We start from the raw sequence: 18,661 nt of genomic DNA, 5'->3' as shown, positions 1-18,661 counted from the left end.
TACAACTCATGTTTCTCCAGAGGATGTTATGATAGATATCAAAAGTATTATGGAAGATGTAAAATCTTCCAAGACCTGCTCATCAGGAGCATGGATGCATTGGTCTTTGAGCCATCTACTGTTCAATAAAAGTCTCACAAATTGTTGGATATTCTGGAAATGAGTCAGTCAGACAGAGGGATTGTATTAATAATGGCCTCATGGATTCTACCAAAAATTTCTGGATGGCACCAGCATCCATCACACCAAGTTCTCAGAAACTTTTCAGAGGGCTCCAATCTTTGGGTCCACCCCAGTGATGTAGCTCTGTTTTGACAATCTTTTTGAAGACATCCAGCAGCAGGGAAGTAACCTTGTTTTATCATTCAAGTAAAAGCAGCATTTCTGGAACAAAGTGTGTCCAAGCTTTCAACATCACTGTCCATGTCACGTCCTATGATTTCAGAGAAGGCTTGTGTTTCTATTGCTGTCAATTTGGCATATTTCATGAGCATTGAAATTTATATTTGTGAAAATCCCCAAAAGCCGACAAACATTTTCCTCATCAGCCCTTGTTACGTGCATTACACAAATTAAAAGAAATTGGATAGTATACAGAAGTACATTTGTCTTTATAGTGCATTGAGTGTAACTGAGCTCTTTAGACATAGTGTAGCTGGGAACTACTGGGTTCGAGATATCTTCATGGCAACTGCTACGAAGGAGAGAATATTTTTAAAAGAGAGAGAGGATAGTCTTGTGGTTAAGGCGCTCTCAAATCGGAGTTGAGAGCGGAGGTCAATTCTTGATTCTGTCTCTGTTCCCAAACTTCTGCTTACTTGGCCTTTCCCTTTCTCCTGTCCTTTTCCTGTCGTCTATATTTCAAATGTAACCTGGTTAAGATGAGGTCTTTCAAAAGTTCCTAACCCAGTGGGCTCTTAATGTTGATTGGATCTCCTAATCACTCAGGTAATACAAATAATATAATACTTGTAAAGCCTCATGTGATGTGATTCATGAGTGGCTGGTTGCTAATATATGTTGTGGTGGTATATAAATTAAAGCCTAATTCTGTACACGAACACTTAGTTTGCAGTGAGATGGTGTGTAAATGTATCCTGCACTAGTCTGCTGTCCGCGTTCCCTCCCCACTCTGAACTCTGGGGTACAGATGTGGGGACCTACATGAAAGACTCTCTACGCTTATTTCTACCAGCTTAGGTTAAAACTTCCCCAAAGTACAAATCCTTTTCTTGTTCTTGGATGGTATTGCTGCCCCCACTAAGTGGTTTAGACCAAAACTAGGAAAAGGGGCCACTTGGAGTCCCTGTTTCCCCAAAATATTCCCCCAAACCCCTTCACTCCCTTTCCTGGGGAGGCTCGAGAATAATATACACCTCCACCCCAATATAACGCTGTCCTCAGTAGCCAAAAAATCGTACCGCTTTATAGATGAAACCGTGTTGTATCAAACTTGCTTTGATCCACTGGAGTGCGTAGCCCCTCCCCCCCCCGGAGTGCTGCTTTACCACGGTAAAGCCGAATTCATGTTATATCGGGGTAGAGGTGTACTAACCAATTGGTTACAAGGTGAGCACAGACAAACCCCTGGGTTTTTAGGACACTGAAAATCAATCAAGTTCTTAAAAGAAGAATTTTATTAAAAAAAAAAAAGTAGTAAAAGAATCACACCTGCAAAATCAGGATGGAAGGTAACTTTACAAAGTAAATAAAACGATTTAAAGCACAGATTCCAACTCTGCTTTCCAGTTACAAAACAGGACTGAAATTATCTCTTAGCATAGGGAAAATTCACAAGCTAAAACAAAAGATAATCTAATTCATTTCCTTGCCTTTACTTACCGTTTCTGTAATTTTAAATGTATCATTTCAGGTATCTTTTCAGGAGATAGTTTACCTGCTTGGTCTCTGTTCTCTCTCTGGACAGAGAGAGAACAAACAAAGAGAGCACAAACAAAACCTCTCCTTTTCCCCCCCGGCCCCCCCTCCGACTTGAAAGTATCTTCTTTCCTTATTGGTCCTTTTGGTCAGGTACCAACCAGGTTATTTGAGCTTCTTAACCCCTTACAGGTAAAGTGTACCTCTGGCCAGGAGGGATTTTATGTTGCTGCATACATAAAGGTTGTTACCCTTCCCTTTATATTCATGACACCTGCTATGAACCAAGCATCTATGATGTGGACCCTGCCGCCGTGCATTAAAATTTCCCTGGTGCGCTTTGACTCACTTTGAAACTGGAATAGATTAAAGCACACCAGTGAACTGTTAGTGTAAGGCAGCATGGTCCACACAGGCATTTACCCTGCCCTAGCCTGCCATGCACTCTGTTTATACCTTAGCTTGCTGTAAACCAGGGGTCACAAACACGTGCCCCAGAGTTATTTCTTGTGGCTGCCAAGCTCCCCTCCCCCTCTGTCCCCACTCCCCCCACCCAGCGCGCTGTGTCCCCGCTCCTCTGCCTACCTCCAGGCGCTGCCTACTGCAGAACAACTGTTTGGCGGCGCTTAGCACTTTCCAGGAGGGAGGGGGAGGAGCAGAGAGCCACGCACTCAGGGGAGGAGGTGGAGAAGAGGTAGGGCAGGGGTGGGGATTTGGGGGAAGGGTTGGAATAGGGACAGGGAGGGGGCAGAGTTCGGGCGGGGACATTGGAGAAGGGGTTGGAATGGGGGCAGGGAAGAGGTGGGGTAGGGGCAGGGCCTCATGGAAGGGGTGGAGTGGGGGCAGGGCTGAGGGCAGTGGAGGGGGGCGCTTTTGTATCTTTATATGAAAAGGTGTCAGTGATGCTGCCCTTGGGTCAATGTACTAGTCCTCATGTGGCCCTCCTGGTGATTTGAGTTTGAGACCTCTGCTGTAACCTTTAACCTTTTTATTACTGACCTTGGCACAAAAAGCGGGAATGTGCTAATAAAGTTCGCGGATGACACGAAGCTGGGGGGTATTGCTAACACAGAGAAGGACCGGGATATCATACAGGAAGATCTGGATGACCTTGTAAACTGGAGTAATAGGATGAAATTTAATAGTGAAAAGTGCAAGGTCATGCACTTAGGGATTAATAACTGGATTCCATCAGTTGGAAGCAACAGAGCAGGAGAAGGACCTTGGGGTATTGGTAGATCACAGGATGACTATGAGCCGCCAATGTGATATGGCTGTTAAAAAAGCTAATGCGGTTTTAGGATGCATCAGGCGAGGTATTTCCAGCAAAGATAAGGAGGTGTTAGTACCATTATATAAGGTGCTGGTGAGACCCCACCTGGAATACTATGTGCAGTTCTGGTCTCCCATGTTTAAGAAGGATGAATTCAAACTGGAACAGGTTCAGAGACGGGCTACTAGGATGATCCGAGGAATGGAAAACCTGTCATATGAAAGGAGACTCAAAGAGCTTGGCTTGTTTAGTCTAGCCAAAAGAAGGCTGAGGGGGGATATGCTTGCTCTTTTATAAATATATCAGAGGGATTAATATTAGGGAGGGAGAAGAATTATTTAAGCTTAGTACCAATGTAGATACAAGAACGAATGGGTATAAACTGGACACTAGGAAGTTTAGACTTGAAATTAGACGAAGGTTTCTCACCATTAGAGGAGTGAAGTTCTGGAACAGCCTTCCAAGGGGAGTAGTGGGGGCAAAAGATATTTCTGGCTTTAAGATTAAGCTTGATAAGTTTATGGAAGGGGTGGTATGATGGGAGAGTCTAATTTTGGCAACTGATCTTTGATTATCGCCAGATAAGTATGCCCAGTGGTTGGTGATGGGATGTTGGATGGGATGGGATCTGAGTTACTGCAGAGAATTCTTTTCTGAGTGCTGGCTGGTGAGTCTTGCCCACATGCTCAGGGTTTAGCTGATCACCATATTTGGGGTTGGGAAGGAATTCAGGGCAGATTGGCAGAGGCCCTGGAGGTTTTTCACCTTCCCCTGCAGCGTGGGGCATGGGTCACTTGCTGGTGGATTCTCTGCAGCTTGAGGTCTTCAAACCACAATTTGAAGACTTCAATAACTCAGGCATAGGTTAAGGGTTTGTTATAGAAGTGGATGGGTTGAGTTCTGTGGCCTGCTTTGTGCAGGGAGTTGGACTAGGTGATCACATTGGTCCCTTCTGACCATAGAAGCTATGAATCTATGTAAACTGAAAATTGACAACAAGAGGGCTCGGTGTGGGTGTTGCAGTCCACTTGCATGTAATGATTTAATGACAGGTTTCAGAGTAGCAGCCAGGTTAGTCTGTATCCGCAAAAAGAACAGGAGTAGTTGTGGCACCTTAGAGACTAACAAATTTATTTTAGCATAAAAGATACAGAACAAAAACACTAACGCAGGAACCTATTCTTGCAACAAAGCCCGATGCCAACTCTGTCCACATCTCTGTTCAAGTTACACCATCATAGGACCTAATCACATCATCCACACCATCAGGGGCTCATTCACCTGCACATCTACCAATGTGATATATATCATCATGTGCCAGCAATGCCCCTCTGCCATGTCTGGTTTGGCCAATGTACAGTCTCTGTGCAAAAGAATGGACAAAAATCTGACATCAGGAATCATAATGTTCAAAAACCAGTAGGAGAACACTTCAGCCTCTCTGGCCATTCAGTAACAGATTTAAAGGTGGCAATTTTGCAACGGAAAAGCTTCAAAAACAGACTCCAATGAGAAACTGCTGAACTTGAATTGATATGCAAACTAGATATAATCAATTTAGGCTTAAATAGAGATTGGGAATGGCTGACCCATTACACACACTGAATCTGTTTCCTCGTGTTAAGTATCCTCACAGCTTCTTGTCAAACTGTCTGAAATGGGCTATCTTGATTATCATTACAAAAGATTTTTTTCTCCTGCTGATAACAGCTTATCTTAATTAATTAGCCTTTTAGAGTTGGTTGGGCAACTCCCACCTTTTCACGTTCTCTATGGCCATGGCTACACTAGAGAGTTGCAGCTCTGGTGAGGGGGTTACAGCGCTGCAACTTAGGATGTGGCCGCACTTGCAAAGCATGGCCAGCGCTGCAACTCCCTGGTTGCAGCGCTGGCTGTACACCCGGTCGAGCCTCGAGTGTAGCGATTCCAGCGCTGGTGATCCAGCGCTGGTCAGCAAGTGTGGACCCGCACCAGTGCTTTTATTGACCTCCGGGGTATAAGGAGGTATCCCAACATACCTTTTAAGCCTCTCTGGTAATCCTGCACACTCCACTGCCCTGGGCTCAGCTGACCCCACCTTTAAATGTCCCGGGAATTTTAAAAATCCCCTTCCTGTTTGCTCAGCCAGGTGTGGAGTGCAATCAATCAATCAATCAATCAGCGACCATGCCTCCACGCCCCAGACGAGCCCCAGCATGGAACAGTTCCGAGCTGCAGGACCTCATCAGTGTTTGGGGTGAGGAAGCTGTGCAAGCACAGCTGCGCTCCAGCCGGAGAAATTATGATACCTATGGGCAGATATCGCAGTCCTTGCTGATAAGGGGCCATGAACGGGATGCGTTGCAGTGCAGGGTAAAAATTAAGGAGCTGCGCAGTGCTTACTGCAAAGCCCGTGAGGGAAATTGCCGCTCAGGAGCTGCCCCCACGACCTGCCGTTTTTACAAGGAGCTGGATGCCATACTTGGGTGTGACCCCACTGCCAATCCTAGGAGCAAGATGGAGAGTTCAGAGCAGGGAGAAGTGGGGGAGGGTGTAGAGGAAGCCGAGAGTCAGGCTACTGGGGTGGAGGGAGACACCCCGGAGTCCCAGGAATCATGCAGCCAGGAGCTCTTCTCAAGCCAGGAGGAGGTTAGCCAGTCGCAGCAGCGGGAAGTTGCTGGTGAAGAAGAAGCAGAGGAGCGTGCTCGGGGTAAGCAGATTTTATGTTTTGGGAGAGGACGGTTTGGGTTATGGCTGCCTGCCTGCATGCCTAAACGTGGAATAGCCCATTGATTTGCTCTATCACGTCTCTGTAATCTGCCTCGGTAATCTCTTGAAAAGTTGCAGCCAGAGCATGGGCAATGTGCTTTCGCAAGTTTATAGGGAGAGCCACCATGGTCCTTGTCCTGGTCAGGCTAACTCGTCTGATCCACTGTGCAGCGAGGGGTGGGGGTACCATGGCTGCACACAGGCAAGCTGCATAGGGGCCAGGGCGGAATCCACATTGCTGTAGAAGACCCTCCCTCTCTTCCCAGGTAACACGCAGCAGTGATATATCTGGCAGTAGGAAACCCTGTTGAGAATTTAGGGATACTTCAGTGCAGGGCGCCAGGTTCGCGGTCTCCCACCCCCCCTTCCAGCAGGTAGCCAGCCCCACGGTGCGTTCCAGTCTCCCACCCCCCTTCCAGCAGGTAGCCAGCCCGGCGGTGCGTTCCGGTCTCACCCCCCCACCTTCCAGCAGGTAGCCAGCCGCGCGGTGCGTTCCGGTCTCTCCCCCCCCCCTTCCAGCTGGTTGCCAGCCCCGCGGTGCGTTCCGGTCTCTCCCCCCCGCCCTCCAGCTGGTTGCCAGCCCCGCGGTGCGTTCCGGTCCCCCCCCCCCTTCCAGCAGGTAGCCAGCCCCGTGGTGCGTTCCGGTCTCCCCACCCCCAGCAGGTAGCCAGCCCCGTGGTGCGTTCTGGTCACCCCCCCACCCCCCCGCAGGCCGGCAGTTCCACGGACCGCCCCCCCTGCCAGCAGCTCGCCAGCTTCATGTTCCCTACTGTCCCCTGTGCAGGCCACCAGCTACCTCCTCTACCCAGTGCAGATAAACCCCAGTGAGCCATCAGACAGTTCCCCCTCCCAGGTGAAGTCGGGGCAGAAACACTCACCCCATTGCTCGCCATGCCTTCGCTTCCCTGGCCTCTCTGTGTTATGTTAGGTATGTGAGAATGATGCTACAAAAAGTCTACAAACTCCTTCACTGTGTGATGATAAACAATGTAGCCTCTGTGTATTACATGTTTCTATGTTTTTTTTTAGTGACCTTGACTAATGCAGCCGGATCAATGCCTCACGTCGCTTGCAGAACTTGAGAAAAAATCCATGAAAATCAAAAGAGGAATTGATCAAAGCAGTTATGAATCACTACAACAGAGAAAGTAGGAAGACGCAGGAATGGAGAGAGAAAATGTATGAGTGGAGGCAAACAGAAAGCAGGAGAAAGGAATTGGCTACCAAAAAAACCTCAAAGCACATGATAAGCCTCCTGGCTCGCCAAACTGACTCGAGTCTCTCGTAGCCATGCAGGCAGATCTGTACCGTGGTAACCCACAAGTCTCCCAAAGCTGTCTTGTTCCCCAGTATTTGCACAAAACACCTTTCTCCAGCAGCCAGTTTCTTATTACCCCCAGCTGCCCCCAACACCTGTACGCTCACCTACCAGCCCTGATAACTACAATCCTTACCCTGTGCACTCCACCCCCATTACCCTGCAGCATAGTAATCCTGAAGTGGAGCAGACATTGAACAGCAATCCAAACAGGACATATTCAAACCTCTGAATGTACAGTCCACCACCCTAACCCCCCTGGCCTTTTATGTACTGTACTTTGAATAAAGGATTTTATGACTTTTACAATTGTTTTTATTATTGCAGAAAGTGGTAAATACTGTATCCCAAGGTAGAAAGGAGCACAGCAAAGGCACCAAATATTACTGTTGGCTCTCAGCATCAAATTGCTCCCTTAAGGCATCCCTAATCCTTGAAGCCCTTTCCTGAGCCTCTCTAGTAGCCCTGCTCTCTGGCTGTGCAAATTCAGCCTCTAGGCGTCGAACCTCGGAGGTCCATTCCTCACTGAATCTTTCACCCTTCCCTTCACAAATATTTATGGAGGGTACAGCACGCGGATATAACAGCGGAGATGCTGCTTTCCCCCAAATCTAGCTTCCCATAAAGACACCTCCAGCGGGCTTTCAAACGGCCAAAAGCACACTCCACAGTCATTCTGCACCGGCTCAGCCTGTAGTTGAACCGTTCCTTGCTCCTGTCAAGCTTCCCTATATACGGTTTCATGAGCCAAGGCATTAAGGGGTAAGCAGGGTCTCCAAGGATCACAGTGGGCATTTCGACGTCCCCTACTGTGATCTTGCGGTCTGGGAAAAAAGTCCCGGCCCTCAGCTTCCTGAACAGGGCACTGTTCCGAAAGATGCGTGCATCATGCACCTTTCCAGGCCATCCTGAGTAAATGTCAGTGAAACGCCCACGGTGATCCACAAGCACTTGCAGAACCACGGAGAAATACCCCTTGCGATTAACGTACTCTGATGCCAGGTGGGGTGGTGACAGAATAGGAATATGCGTCCTATCTATTGCCCCTCCACAGTTAGGGAAACCCATTTGTGCAAAGCCATCCACAATGTCCTGCACGTTCCCCAGAGTCACAGTTCTTCTTAGCAGGGTGCGATTAATGGCTGTGCAAACTTACATCAGCACCATTCCAATGGTGGACTTTCCCACTCCAAACTGGTTCGCCACCGATCGGTAGCTGTCTGGAGTTGCCAGCTTCCAGATTGCAATAGCCACCCGCTTCTCCACTGGCAGGGCAGCTCTCAATCTCGTGTCCCTGCGCCGCAGGGTAGGGGCGAGCTCAACACACAGTCCCATGAAAGTGGCTTTTCTCATCCGAAAGTTCTGCAGCCACTGCTCGTCATCCCAGGCTTGCAGGACGATGTGATCCCACCACTCAGTGCTGGTTTCCCGAGCCTAAAGGCGCCGTTCCACAGTGCTGAGCACGTCTGTTACTGCCACAAGCAATTGAGTGTCTTGAGCGTCAGGCATTTCAATATCATTGTCTGACTCCTCACTGTCACTTTGCAGCTGAAGGAATAGCTCCACTGTCATGCGTGATGTGCTGGCAACATTCATCAGCAAGGTCCTCAGCAGCTCAGGCTCCATTTGTATCAGAAATCTCAGAAATCGCGCTGCAGACTCACAATGCCACCAAACTGCTCGGAATGTGTAGCAAAGCACCATGGGGCATTGGCACAGGAAGCAGAAAGACCCGCACACTTTCTTCCCCTTCCCACAAGCCACAGTGCCAAAATGGGACGAGGTGCTCTGTGGGATAGCTGCCCACAATGCACCACTCCCAACAGCGCTGCAAGTGCTGCAAATGTGGCCACACTGCAGCGCTGGCCCTACACAGCTGTACGAACACAGCTGTAACTACCAGCGCTGCAGAACTGTAAGTGTAGCCATGGCCTATATGTATATATATCTCCTCACTATATGTTCCATTCTATGCATCCAATGCAGTGGGCTGTAGCCCATGAAAGCTTATGCTCAAATAAATTTGTTAGTCTCTAAGGTACCACAAGTACTCCTGTTCTTGTAATGATTTAACAGGCTTAGGGTAGAGGAGAAATACATAAGCATTACCAGTCATTGTGGTTTATTGTCAATAATCAGCATAATAAGGAGGTACTATAATAATCTGTACATCTAAATGGGAAAATGGATGTAAAGCAGCCATACAAGGAATAGCAAAACAAAAACTACCTAATGATTTTCTAAATCATTATATAGCCTATACAAGTTTTCGTCTTATGATTAAATATTATGTTTTAGGTTTGTGAGAGACGATGAATTTGGCAGAGATTTGTGATAATGCCAAAAAAGGGAGAGAATATGCGCTTCTTGGGAACTACGACTCCTCTATGGTATATTACCAAGGTGTCATCCAGCAGATTCAGAGACACTGTCAATCAGTCAGAGACCCAGCAGTTAAGGGCAAATGGCAACAGGTATGATGAAGTGATATTGCACTGCGTATGGTAGATTTGGAAAGAAATACAGCATTGCACAAAGCTTTTTAAAATGTAGCCTAAGTATATATTGTCTAAATTGAAGTTCATGATACTTATGTGGCAATATTTCTTGTAACATAGTTAGAAGGGGTTCTTTAGTTCTAATTGAATCAATTTTCTTGTCTTCACATAGTGTGTCTTGCTAATCAATGGACTAATTGTGTGTGACTGCCTGTTTTGGAAATACTATTATGTTTTCTACTAATACTATAATTTCCTTTTGCTCTCTCATCTTTCATCCAACTAATAAGCAGTATTAAGCTTGCATCATTAAAAAGATCAATATAGTTGCAATTATCTAAAATGTTATCTGCAGATTTAGATAGTACTCTTAGGCCCTGATCTCACAATCATTTGGGCACGTGCTCAACTGTATTTGCATGAGGAGTATTTGTGGGTCTATTTCTAGGAGCGATGGAAAGAGTGAGAATGAATCTGTAGTGTTAATGGGAAGTAAATTGCTCCCAAGCTACTGATCTGTGATAGTGCAGAGGTGGAGGAAGCAGACTGACATAGCAATAGAAATAGATAAGCAGCAGACAGTGTGCTGCATGACTTAATGCTATAAGCAGGTGTCATCTGAGATCCCAAGGCAGATAGATCCAACAGCAAGGAAAACATACAAAAGGGCCGAAAGGCATAAATCATTGATTCAATACTTAAACACAATATTAACAACAGATGTGAAATCTTTGAGGGATAATGTCACAGTTTTTAGACCAAAACATTTGAGTTAGTTCAATATTGTATCAATATTAGCGTTGGGTCCTGGAGTCCGTTAACTCGCATGAGCTCACATATGTCAGTCTGGGTTTCGATAAATTCTTACAGCATAAATCTCTTGGATTCCAAATATCACTTTGAAAAAAAAACAGGTTACGTGCAGCGGTGGGGAGGGGTTGTCAGAAAAACTGCCTCTTTTTGTGGAATGTAGCAAAATCAATGGGACAAATTCTGTCCTTGGATCTGGGCATGGTGGTATCGTGACTTTAGTAGGAGCCCCCTGCAGGCAACCAAGGATAGAGCTTAGTCCAGTGTTTTGTGCTGTGCAGATTTTAAACAGACACATATAATTAGTTTAATACTGATGTCAAACACATTTTGGCAAAATAAGGCACTATATAAATTAAAGTTGTTGTAGACAAAATGTTCTATGTTAACTTCAACTCCATTCAGAACGCACATACAAAAAAAACTGTTTATCAAGGCAAAATGGACAAAGTAGAGGGACAATACAGGTTTATGTTTGTACGTGATACTACTATAGACAGGCAAAAATTTAAAATAATTACCTGAGATGATCTTCTTAATTAAATTAAAAAAAACTTGCACAAGACATATTGCATCCCATTCAAATTAAGTTTTATACAATAAGAATTTGTATAAGATACATATACGACGTGTATTCATAGTATACACTTTGTACACATATTCTCCAAAGATTAATTTGTTGATGTTAGAAAACACTTTTTGTATAATGGAGGGAATCCAGGACGAAGGCTGAAGACAAGCTGATCAATTTTCAAAATGATCTAAAAGAGCCAATCCTTCCATCACTGAAATAAATAGGAATTTTACCATTGACTTTAATGTGGCCAGAATAAGTCATTAAAGCTCAAGTGCTTATGTAAGTGCTTAACTTTCAGCCCAGGATTACTCCCACTGACTTCAACAGTACTCATAAGAATGGCCATACTGGGTCAGACCAAAGGTCCATCCAGACCAGTATCCTGTCTACCAACAGTGACCAATGCCAGGTGCCCCAGAGGGAGTGAACCTAACAGGTAATGATCAAGTGATCTCTCTCCTGCCATCCATCTCCACCTTCTGACAAACAGAGGCTAGGGACACCATTCCTTACCCATCCTGGCTAATAGCCATTAATGGACTTAACCTCCATGAATTTATCTAGTTCTCTTTTAAACCCTGTTACAGTCCTATCCTTCACAACCTCCTCAGGCAAGGAGTTCCACAGGTTGACTGTGCACTGTATGAAGAAGAACTTCCTTTAATTTGTTTTAAACCTGCTGCCCATTGATTTTATTTGGTGGCCCCTAGTTCTTATATTATGGGAACAAGTAAATAATTTCTCCTTATTCACTTTCTCCACACCACTCATGATTTTATATACCTCTATCATATCCCCCCTTAGTCTCCTCTTTTCCAAGCTGAAAAGTCCTAGCCTGTTTAATTTCTCCTCATATGGGACCCGTTTCAAACCTCTAATCATTTTAGTTGCCCTTCTCTGAACATTTTTTAATACCAGTATATCTTTTTTGAGATGAGGAGAACACATCTGTACGCAGTATTCAAGATGTGGGCGTACTATGGATTTATATAAGGGCAATAAGATATTCTCCGTCTTACTCTGTCCCTTTTTGAATGATTCCTAACATCCTGTTCGCTTTTTTGACTGCTGCTGCACACTGCGTGGGCGTCTTCAAAGAACTGTCCATGATGATTCCAAGATCTCTTTCCTGATTAATTGTAGCTAAATTAGCCCCCATCATATTGTATGTATATTAAATATCATACTATTCATAGATCTTTACATTGGGGCTATGAAAGGTCTTGGCACTTAGTAAGGTTTGTCAAACTGCCACATTAACTTGACATTTCTAATACTTGGATTTCATTGAAAAATTAATTTAGTGCATTAAAGAAAAGGATCTCCTTGATTTCAGTGAGAGCTGGATCAGGCCATGAGACAACAGATAATAGATTAACAAGTATGAGATACATTTTAAGGAATTATCTATTTGAATGGTGCTAGTTGTCTACTATATTCTCTGACCAGTAGAAAATGAAAGTTTCAAACATACAATGCAAGTGTATTAATTAACAGTCAGACTTCCGTTATAAAAGTAAGAAAACGTGGGTGATGTAATACCTTTTATTGGACCAGCTTCTGTTGGTGAAAGACATAGGTGCTGACTCCATTGGTGCTCTGGGGCTGGAGCACCCACAGGAAAAAAAAAAAGGTGGGTGCTTAGTATCCACTGGCAGCCTCGCTATCAATGGCTCTCCCTCCCCCCAGTGCCTTCTTCCTGCCGGTGGATACCACCAATCAGCGCCTCCTCCTCCCTCCCAGTGCCTACCGCCTGCTGTGCATCAGCTGTTTTGCGGCATCAGGAGGCGCTGGCAGTGAGGGGAGGAGCAAAGGCGCAGTGTGCTTGGGGGAGAGGGTGGAACTGGGTGGGGAAGGGGTGAGAAGAGGCAGGGTGGGAACAAGCAGGGTGGGGGTGGGGCATTGGGAGAAGGGGTAGAGTAAGAGCAGAGCCGGGGGAAGCACCTTCCAGCAGATTAGAAACTGGGTGCCTATGGTGAAAGAGGCAAGCTTTTGACCCCCCACAGGGTTGCTCTCCATGTCAACTTGTCTGTTTCACCAACAGAAGTTGGTCCAATAAAAGTTATTGCCTCACTCGCCTTGATTCTCTCATGTCCTGGGGCCAACATGGCTACAATAACCCTGAAAACAAATTATAACAGTAAGTCATGTTCCCAGTTTCTTCTGTTGCTTTAGTTGTCGACTTAACCTAGGCTACCTTTATTTCCCTCTCTCATGTCTGTGTTACTGAAAACAATTCCTGATGCTTTGAATGGATTGTGACCATTCACCTGTACTAGTGAACATCTCTGTCAAGTTTTGAACAATATCAGGGCATGGATCTTGCAGCCCGTGCTCTCAAGGTTCCATTGAATATAATAGGAGTAGTCACATGTCTGAGAGCTGATGGATTGGGCCGTTAGTTCTTTGTAAATTTTAATTTATTCTATTGTAGTAAACATTTTCTAAACATTTTATTCTGTTGTAAATTGAGATTGTATATATAAAACACTTTTTTTCTGAAATCACTTGTTTATTTTGAAGGTCCGGCAAGAATTACTGGAGGAATATGATCAAGTAAAGAGTATTGTCAACACTTTAGAGAGTTTTAAAATAGACAAACCTCCAGATATTCCTGTATCCTATCAAGATGAGCCGTTTAGGGATCCTGCTGTTTGGCCACCTCCAGTTCCCGCTGAGCACAGGTAACTGGAAATAGTTCAAACTTTAACTCCACCCTTGAACATTAATCTCTCTTACCAGTGGCCAAATTGATTTTTCAAGAGTCTGTTGCTACCTAAAAAGAATTCCGCAGTTCAAATGTGGGGGTGATTTTTGAGGAATTGGATGTTTTTGTACAGTGGAAGAGGACGTGTGTTTGGGTATTATGGTGTGGTAAGGCCTATAGATGGAGTTTGGGCAGGATATTAATGTTTCCATAACTGATTTTCTTGACTTTTGATGATTGTCTTGCTAAAAAATTCACTTGAACAACTTTAACTCTAACAAAATTCTTTGTTTATTATAAATGCCTTGGAATAATAAAAAATTACAGATAGAAAAGACCTATTAAATCAGCTGATCATGTAGGATGGATTATTTGTGAACAGTGACTGTTTTTGAGGTCAGTAGTGGTTCAGGTATGGCCTAAGGTACATAATATATTGCCTGAAGCCAATTGCTTTAGTACTGAAGGAAATCTACAGACAAGGTGATGCTTTACAGAGTTAGGGCCAGATTCAAAGCCCACTGTAGTCCATGGAAATACCTCCATTGAATTCAGTGGACTTTGTAACAGGCCCCTAATGTAGGTCTCTAGTCTAACTTTTTACTGTATAAACATGTTACACGTTGTAATTAAGGGATTCTCTGAAAATAGTTGAGTTGCCCATTTTGTTGTTTGAAAGAGTGGTCAGTTGTCTGATTTTTTTTTTTTTTTTAACTATTTTCATGAAGTCCTAAAGACTTTCTTATGAGGTCATAGGAAGCTTTTTTTTTTTTGCCAGTTGGAATTGAAGGATACAGTAGAAAACAGTAAAGCATCTATATTAGTTTTAGATTTCTAAAATACCTTTCATCTGGAGGATCCTGCTCAGCAGAACTGGAATACAGGCACCTGTGGGACGGACGACAGCAATCTGTGGGAGGTGGAAGAGGGTGGCCTGTTCTTGGAATTTTTATTATCTTGCAAGATATTACTGAATGATGTAGAGCTGAGTTAGCAAAATTGGGAATTTGGTAGTAATTAGAAGCAGTTACTAACCAAAAGCTATTTTGTAGCCTATATTAAATGTATTTGGTTTTCTTAGTGCATTGCCTAGTGGACAGGGGCCTAATTCTTCATGGCTTTGCACCATGTGTAGTCATTTACCCCCTGTTCAAAGTTGGTGTAAAACATTACCATAGCTTGCTGCTTCAGTTTCCCCATCTCTACCCCATTACACTGTTGTGAGTGTCAAGCTACTCAATGACTCCAGAGCATGAGTACCAACCTCAGGACAGACTATTAAGAACCAGGGCACTATGAATTTATACTTAGATTTCACCAACCAGTTATCAAGTGTAAACTCCTCAGGCACTATAACAGCCAAACAAGGAGTCACAGACAATCCCCTTGGGTACTCCATTCTATCTGGTCCCCAGGTGAACATACCTTTGTGATAGATGGTCCCTTACACCAAGAATCACAACAATGTTCAGGTTACTCCCAGTCCCAAAGGACCAGTCACTTACCCAAGGTCAGTTGCACCTTAGATCTCATGCCAGAGACAATGCTTGTAACCAATCCTATACTAAATTATATACAGATTTATTAAAATATGAAAGGAAATAAGAGTTACATACAAGGTTAAAGCAAGTAAACAGATACACACAGATGAGTTACAATCTTAAATTTCAAAAAGTAATAGAAGCTTCTATAATAAACAAGCTCTATATGTTTTATAGGACTAATCCAGGCTAAGCAGCTGTGGGGACCTCCTACTTATGCCTAGGAAACCTGGCCCTCTAGAGTCGAAGCAGCATAGATCTCCAGTTCCTTCTTACTATGAGTTTTTATCTCCCTCATCTCTTGTTCTCTGAGCTGCAAACTCAGCTGATGGGAGGAATCCACTTGCATGACCCATCTTCATGTGGGGAAGAAAAACAAACAAATTTATTTTGTCCTCTTTAATGTCCCACAATAGTCCGTTTGGTATCAATGGATCTTCTGTGTTGGACAGGATGTAACATCTTCTGTGGGAGACCAGCATTTCACACTAGCTGATGTCTCTCTCTCCTGTCTGGTGATTTACAGAGGCTTACAATACAACTTCTCAAATATTACCTTACAATATGGGATACAGATGTTATAAATGAGGTTAATGCATGCAGCAGCTCACAAGCATTCAGTAAAATCTAAACACATCCTTATAATTCTAATATCTATTTTAACAATATTAACAGCTAGACTGGCTCTAGCTATATATCTGTCAATGTTCAGTTGAGACATGTGGACCTTAGTACGAGCTGGCATCTGGTCGGCCAGTGTCACAGTGAGCTTTAAAGTTTTCAGGCGATTTTGGATGAAGAGCAGTTTAAAGTGCAAAGTGGATTTATTTATTTGTTGTTTATAGATTAAACTGTTTCTTGGCTTGAGTGTAATATCATAGATGGGAGAGGTGACTCATCCCAGCAGGTCAATACCCTTGTAAAATAAATTAAGGTCTCATGTGGCTGCAGATGAGTAAAGAAAATTGTTTTAAACGGTAACAGTAGCAGCAATTCTTCTGTTTCTTTACGCATAATAAAAAATTATTTGAAGTAAATACTTAATAAGTACATCCAGGTTGTGAAAATGTGTGTGTGAGACTTTTAAAAACTAATCTTTCAGGAAAGTAGTTGCAAGTTTTGAAACAATGGCAGCAACCATGAATAAAGGGATTTATTAGAGGTAACATTAGTTTAAATTGATTACATCTTGGCCATTTAGTTTGTTCTATATTTCAAGTCTAAACTGACCTCTCAAGCAAAATGAATATGACCTCTCAGTTTAATCTTAAAACCAAATTCTGACCCCTCATACTACTGCTCAGCTTCCATTTAGGTCAGTGGGAGATATACAAAGCTGTACAAGTATGCAGTTTGGTTCTATCTAGTCCTAATTTTCTGAACAATTTGTAAGTGTTGACACTTTCGCATGGGGGAATTAAGATTGAGAATGGGTCATTTTTTCCTCATTGTCTTGCTCTCTTAGATATTGAGCCTGTCAAAGTTCTTAGCTGGCCTATTTCCCAGAATTTCTTCTATGACTGTTCTTGTAGGATCTGTGCTTTTGAATATAGTGTAATTTAGTGCCATGATTTATAGCTACGGGAAACTGAAATTCAGAGCCGGAAACTGAAATATAATTTGTTTTTTACACATGTATTTTGGTTGGTTATTGTAGGGTTGGTCACGAGTGCTGAGCTGTTGGTATTGATCCTTTTTTTTTTTTTTTTTAATTTAAACTGTGATTGATATATTTTTGTTGTTGCCAGGGCTCCACCTCATATTAAACGTCCTAACCGAGAAGTTAAACCGTTGAGGAAAGAATCACCAGGATTGCAGCCGCGAGGGCCTGTGGGCAGAGCACACCCAATATCAAAAAGTGAAAAGCCTGCCAGTAGCCGAGAGAGGGAATCTAGAGCTAAAGGGAGAGAGGAAAAGGTAAAAACTGGGGGCGGCCGGTGGGAGGGAGGAGTTGGAGGGTTGTGTGTGCAGGGAGGAAGCATTTTTTTACATAGATAAGCAAAAACTTAAGTTTTCCTGTGCAAGGGCAATATGGAGGGTCCACATCAGATTGTGGACAAAGCACGTATTACAGAGTGAGTCAGTTGTATTGTCACCAAGCTGGGTACTGCTTTAAACTCTCAGCACTGTTTTTAATCAGGAAGGTTTTTTTATAACAGCATAGTTTACTGGAGCTTTGTTTTTCTGCATGTTTCAGCAAGGTTATGGACCTGATTCTAATTTCTTGTATAATAGTGTAAATCAGGAGTGAATTCTATTCAGTGTAAGAGATCAGAATTTGGCCCTATTATAAAGTTTTCCAAGTAAAGAATATAGAAGTGAGATCAGTGAGCGTCTTTAGATACTATGCAATTTTATTACGATTCGGCAGGATTTAAATTAAGATGGGTAAAACAATTGAGATTGTTCTGTGTATTCTGCAGTGGTATACAAGTATTTACAAAAGTATTTTTAAGTATGTTTTTAACTAGCAGATGGAGATGTACCGAAAGCATACAGATTAAAAAGACAACCACGCTTTTTTAAGAATCTTATCATTAGGAGATTATTATTATAAATAACAAGACATTTAAAGGAAAATGTTTCATTGAAAAGCATTGGGCGGACGACATGGTGTTCTGAATTAAAATGGGCTGGGAATTGACGTTTGTTGTAAAAAGAAAAACAATACTAAAGTGAGAGAGAAGAGTAGGAACTGGTTTACCAACATGTAACTGTAGAAGACGTTTCAAAAGGAATTCTTTTTGAGAAAGTAAGATGCATGTGTGAAAAATGGGTGTTTATAACTGAAACTGCCTTACAACCTTAACTGTGGAGTCACTATCAGGAATCCATAGAAGCCATTGTATAAATCAGTGATATGCAGACCTCAGTGGTTCAGGAGTCAAATTAACCCAAAGAGCCACAGTAGTGTGAAAACACTGTTTTATTTACTACTATTCACATTTAAGCAGTATGACAGTGGAAATACTTAGTTTTTATATACATATATATTATTCTCAGAGCAAATAAGTGAATAACTTAATTGGCTAACATAGTAAAAGCATCCTGATTGGTTAATAACTTACGGGGATTAATAATTAAATCACACAGTGTTTTAATATTATGTGCTGGAAAGAGCTGCAGGAGACACGTTAAAGAGCCTCTTACGGCTCATGTGTTGCAGTCTGAGTATCACTGGTATAAACAGTACAAGACTGGAGCATAATGAGATTCATTTACTTTTGTGAGATAGGGAATCTTACCTATTTGGAGCTCATGGTATTTATGATACAAGTTGTGATTGGTGAGTTAGAAAATATTTTGGTAAG

General features: G+C 43.2%; 1 protein-coding gene across 1 annotated transcript in view; it reads left to right on the top strand.

The window, feature by feature from the left end:
- KATNAL1 (katanin catalytic subunit A1 like 1) overlaps positions 1–18,661 on the top strand; it is a 57,569-nt gene that overhangs the window by 12,896 nt on the left and 26,012 nt on the right. The window contains exons 2-4 of the mRNA XM_030562880.1: positions 9,516–9,691; positions 13,626–13,786; positions 17,099–17,267. Coding sequence (XP_030418740.1) covers positions 9,530–9,691; positions 13,626–13,786; positions 17,099–17,267 — 492 coding nt within the window. The 5' untranslated portion in view covers positions 9,516–9,529. The remainder of the gene's footprint in view (positions 1–9,515; positions 9,692–13,625; positions 13,787–17,098; positions 17,268–18,661) is intronic.

Source organism: Gopherus evgoodei, chromosome 1, assembly GCF_007399415.2.
Source record: "Gopherus evgoodei ecotype Sinaloan lineage chromosome 1, rGopEvg1_v1.p, whole genome shotgun sequence".
Classification (NCBI taxonomy): domain Eukaryota; kingdom Metazoa; phylum Chordata; order Testudines; family Testudinidae; genus Gopherus; species Gopherus evgoodei.
Note: the sequence above shows the minus strand (reverse complement) of the source record. Positions and strands in the feature narration are given on the sequence as shown.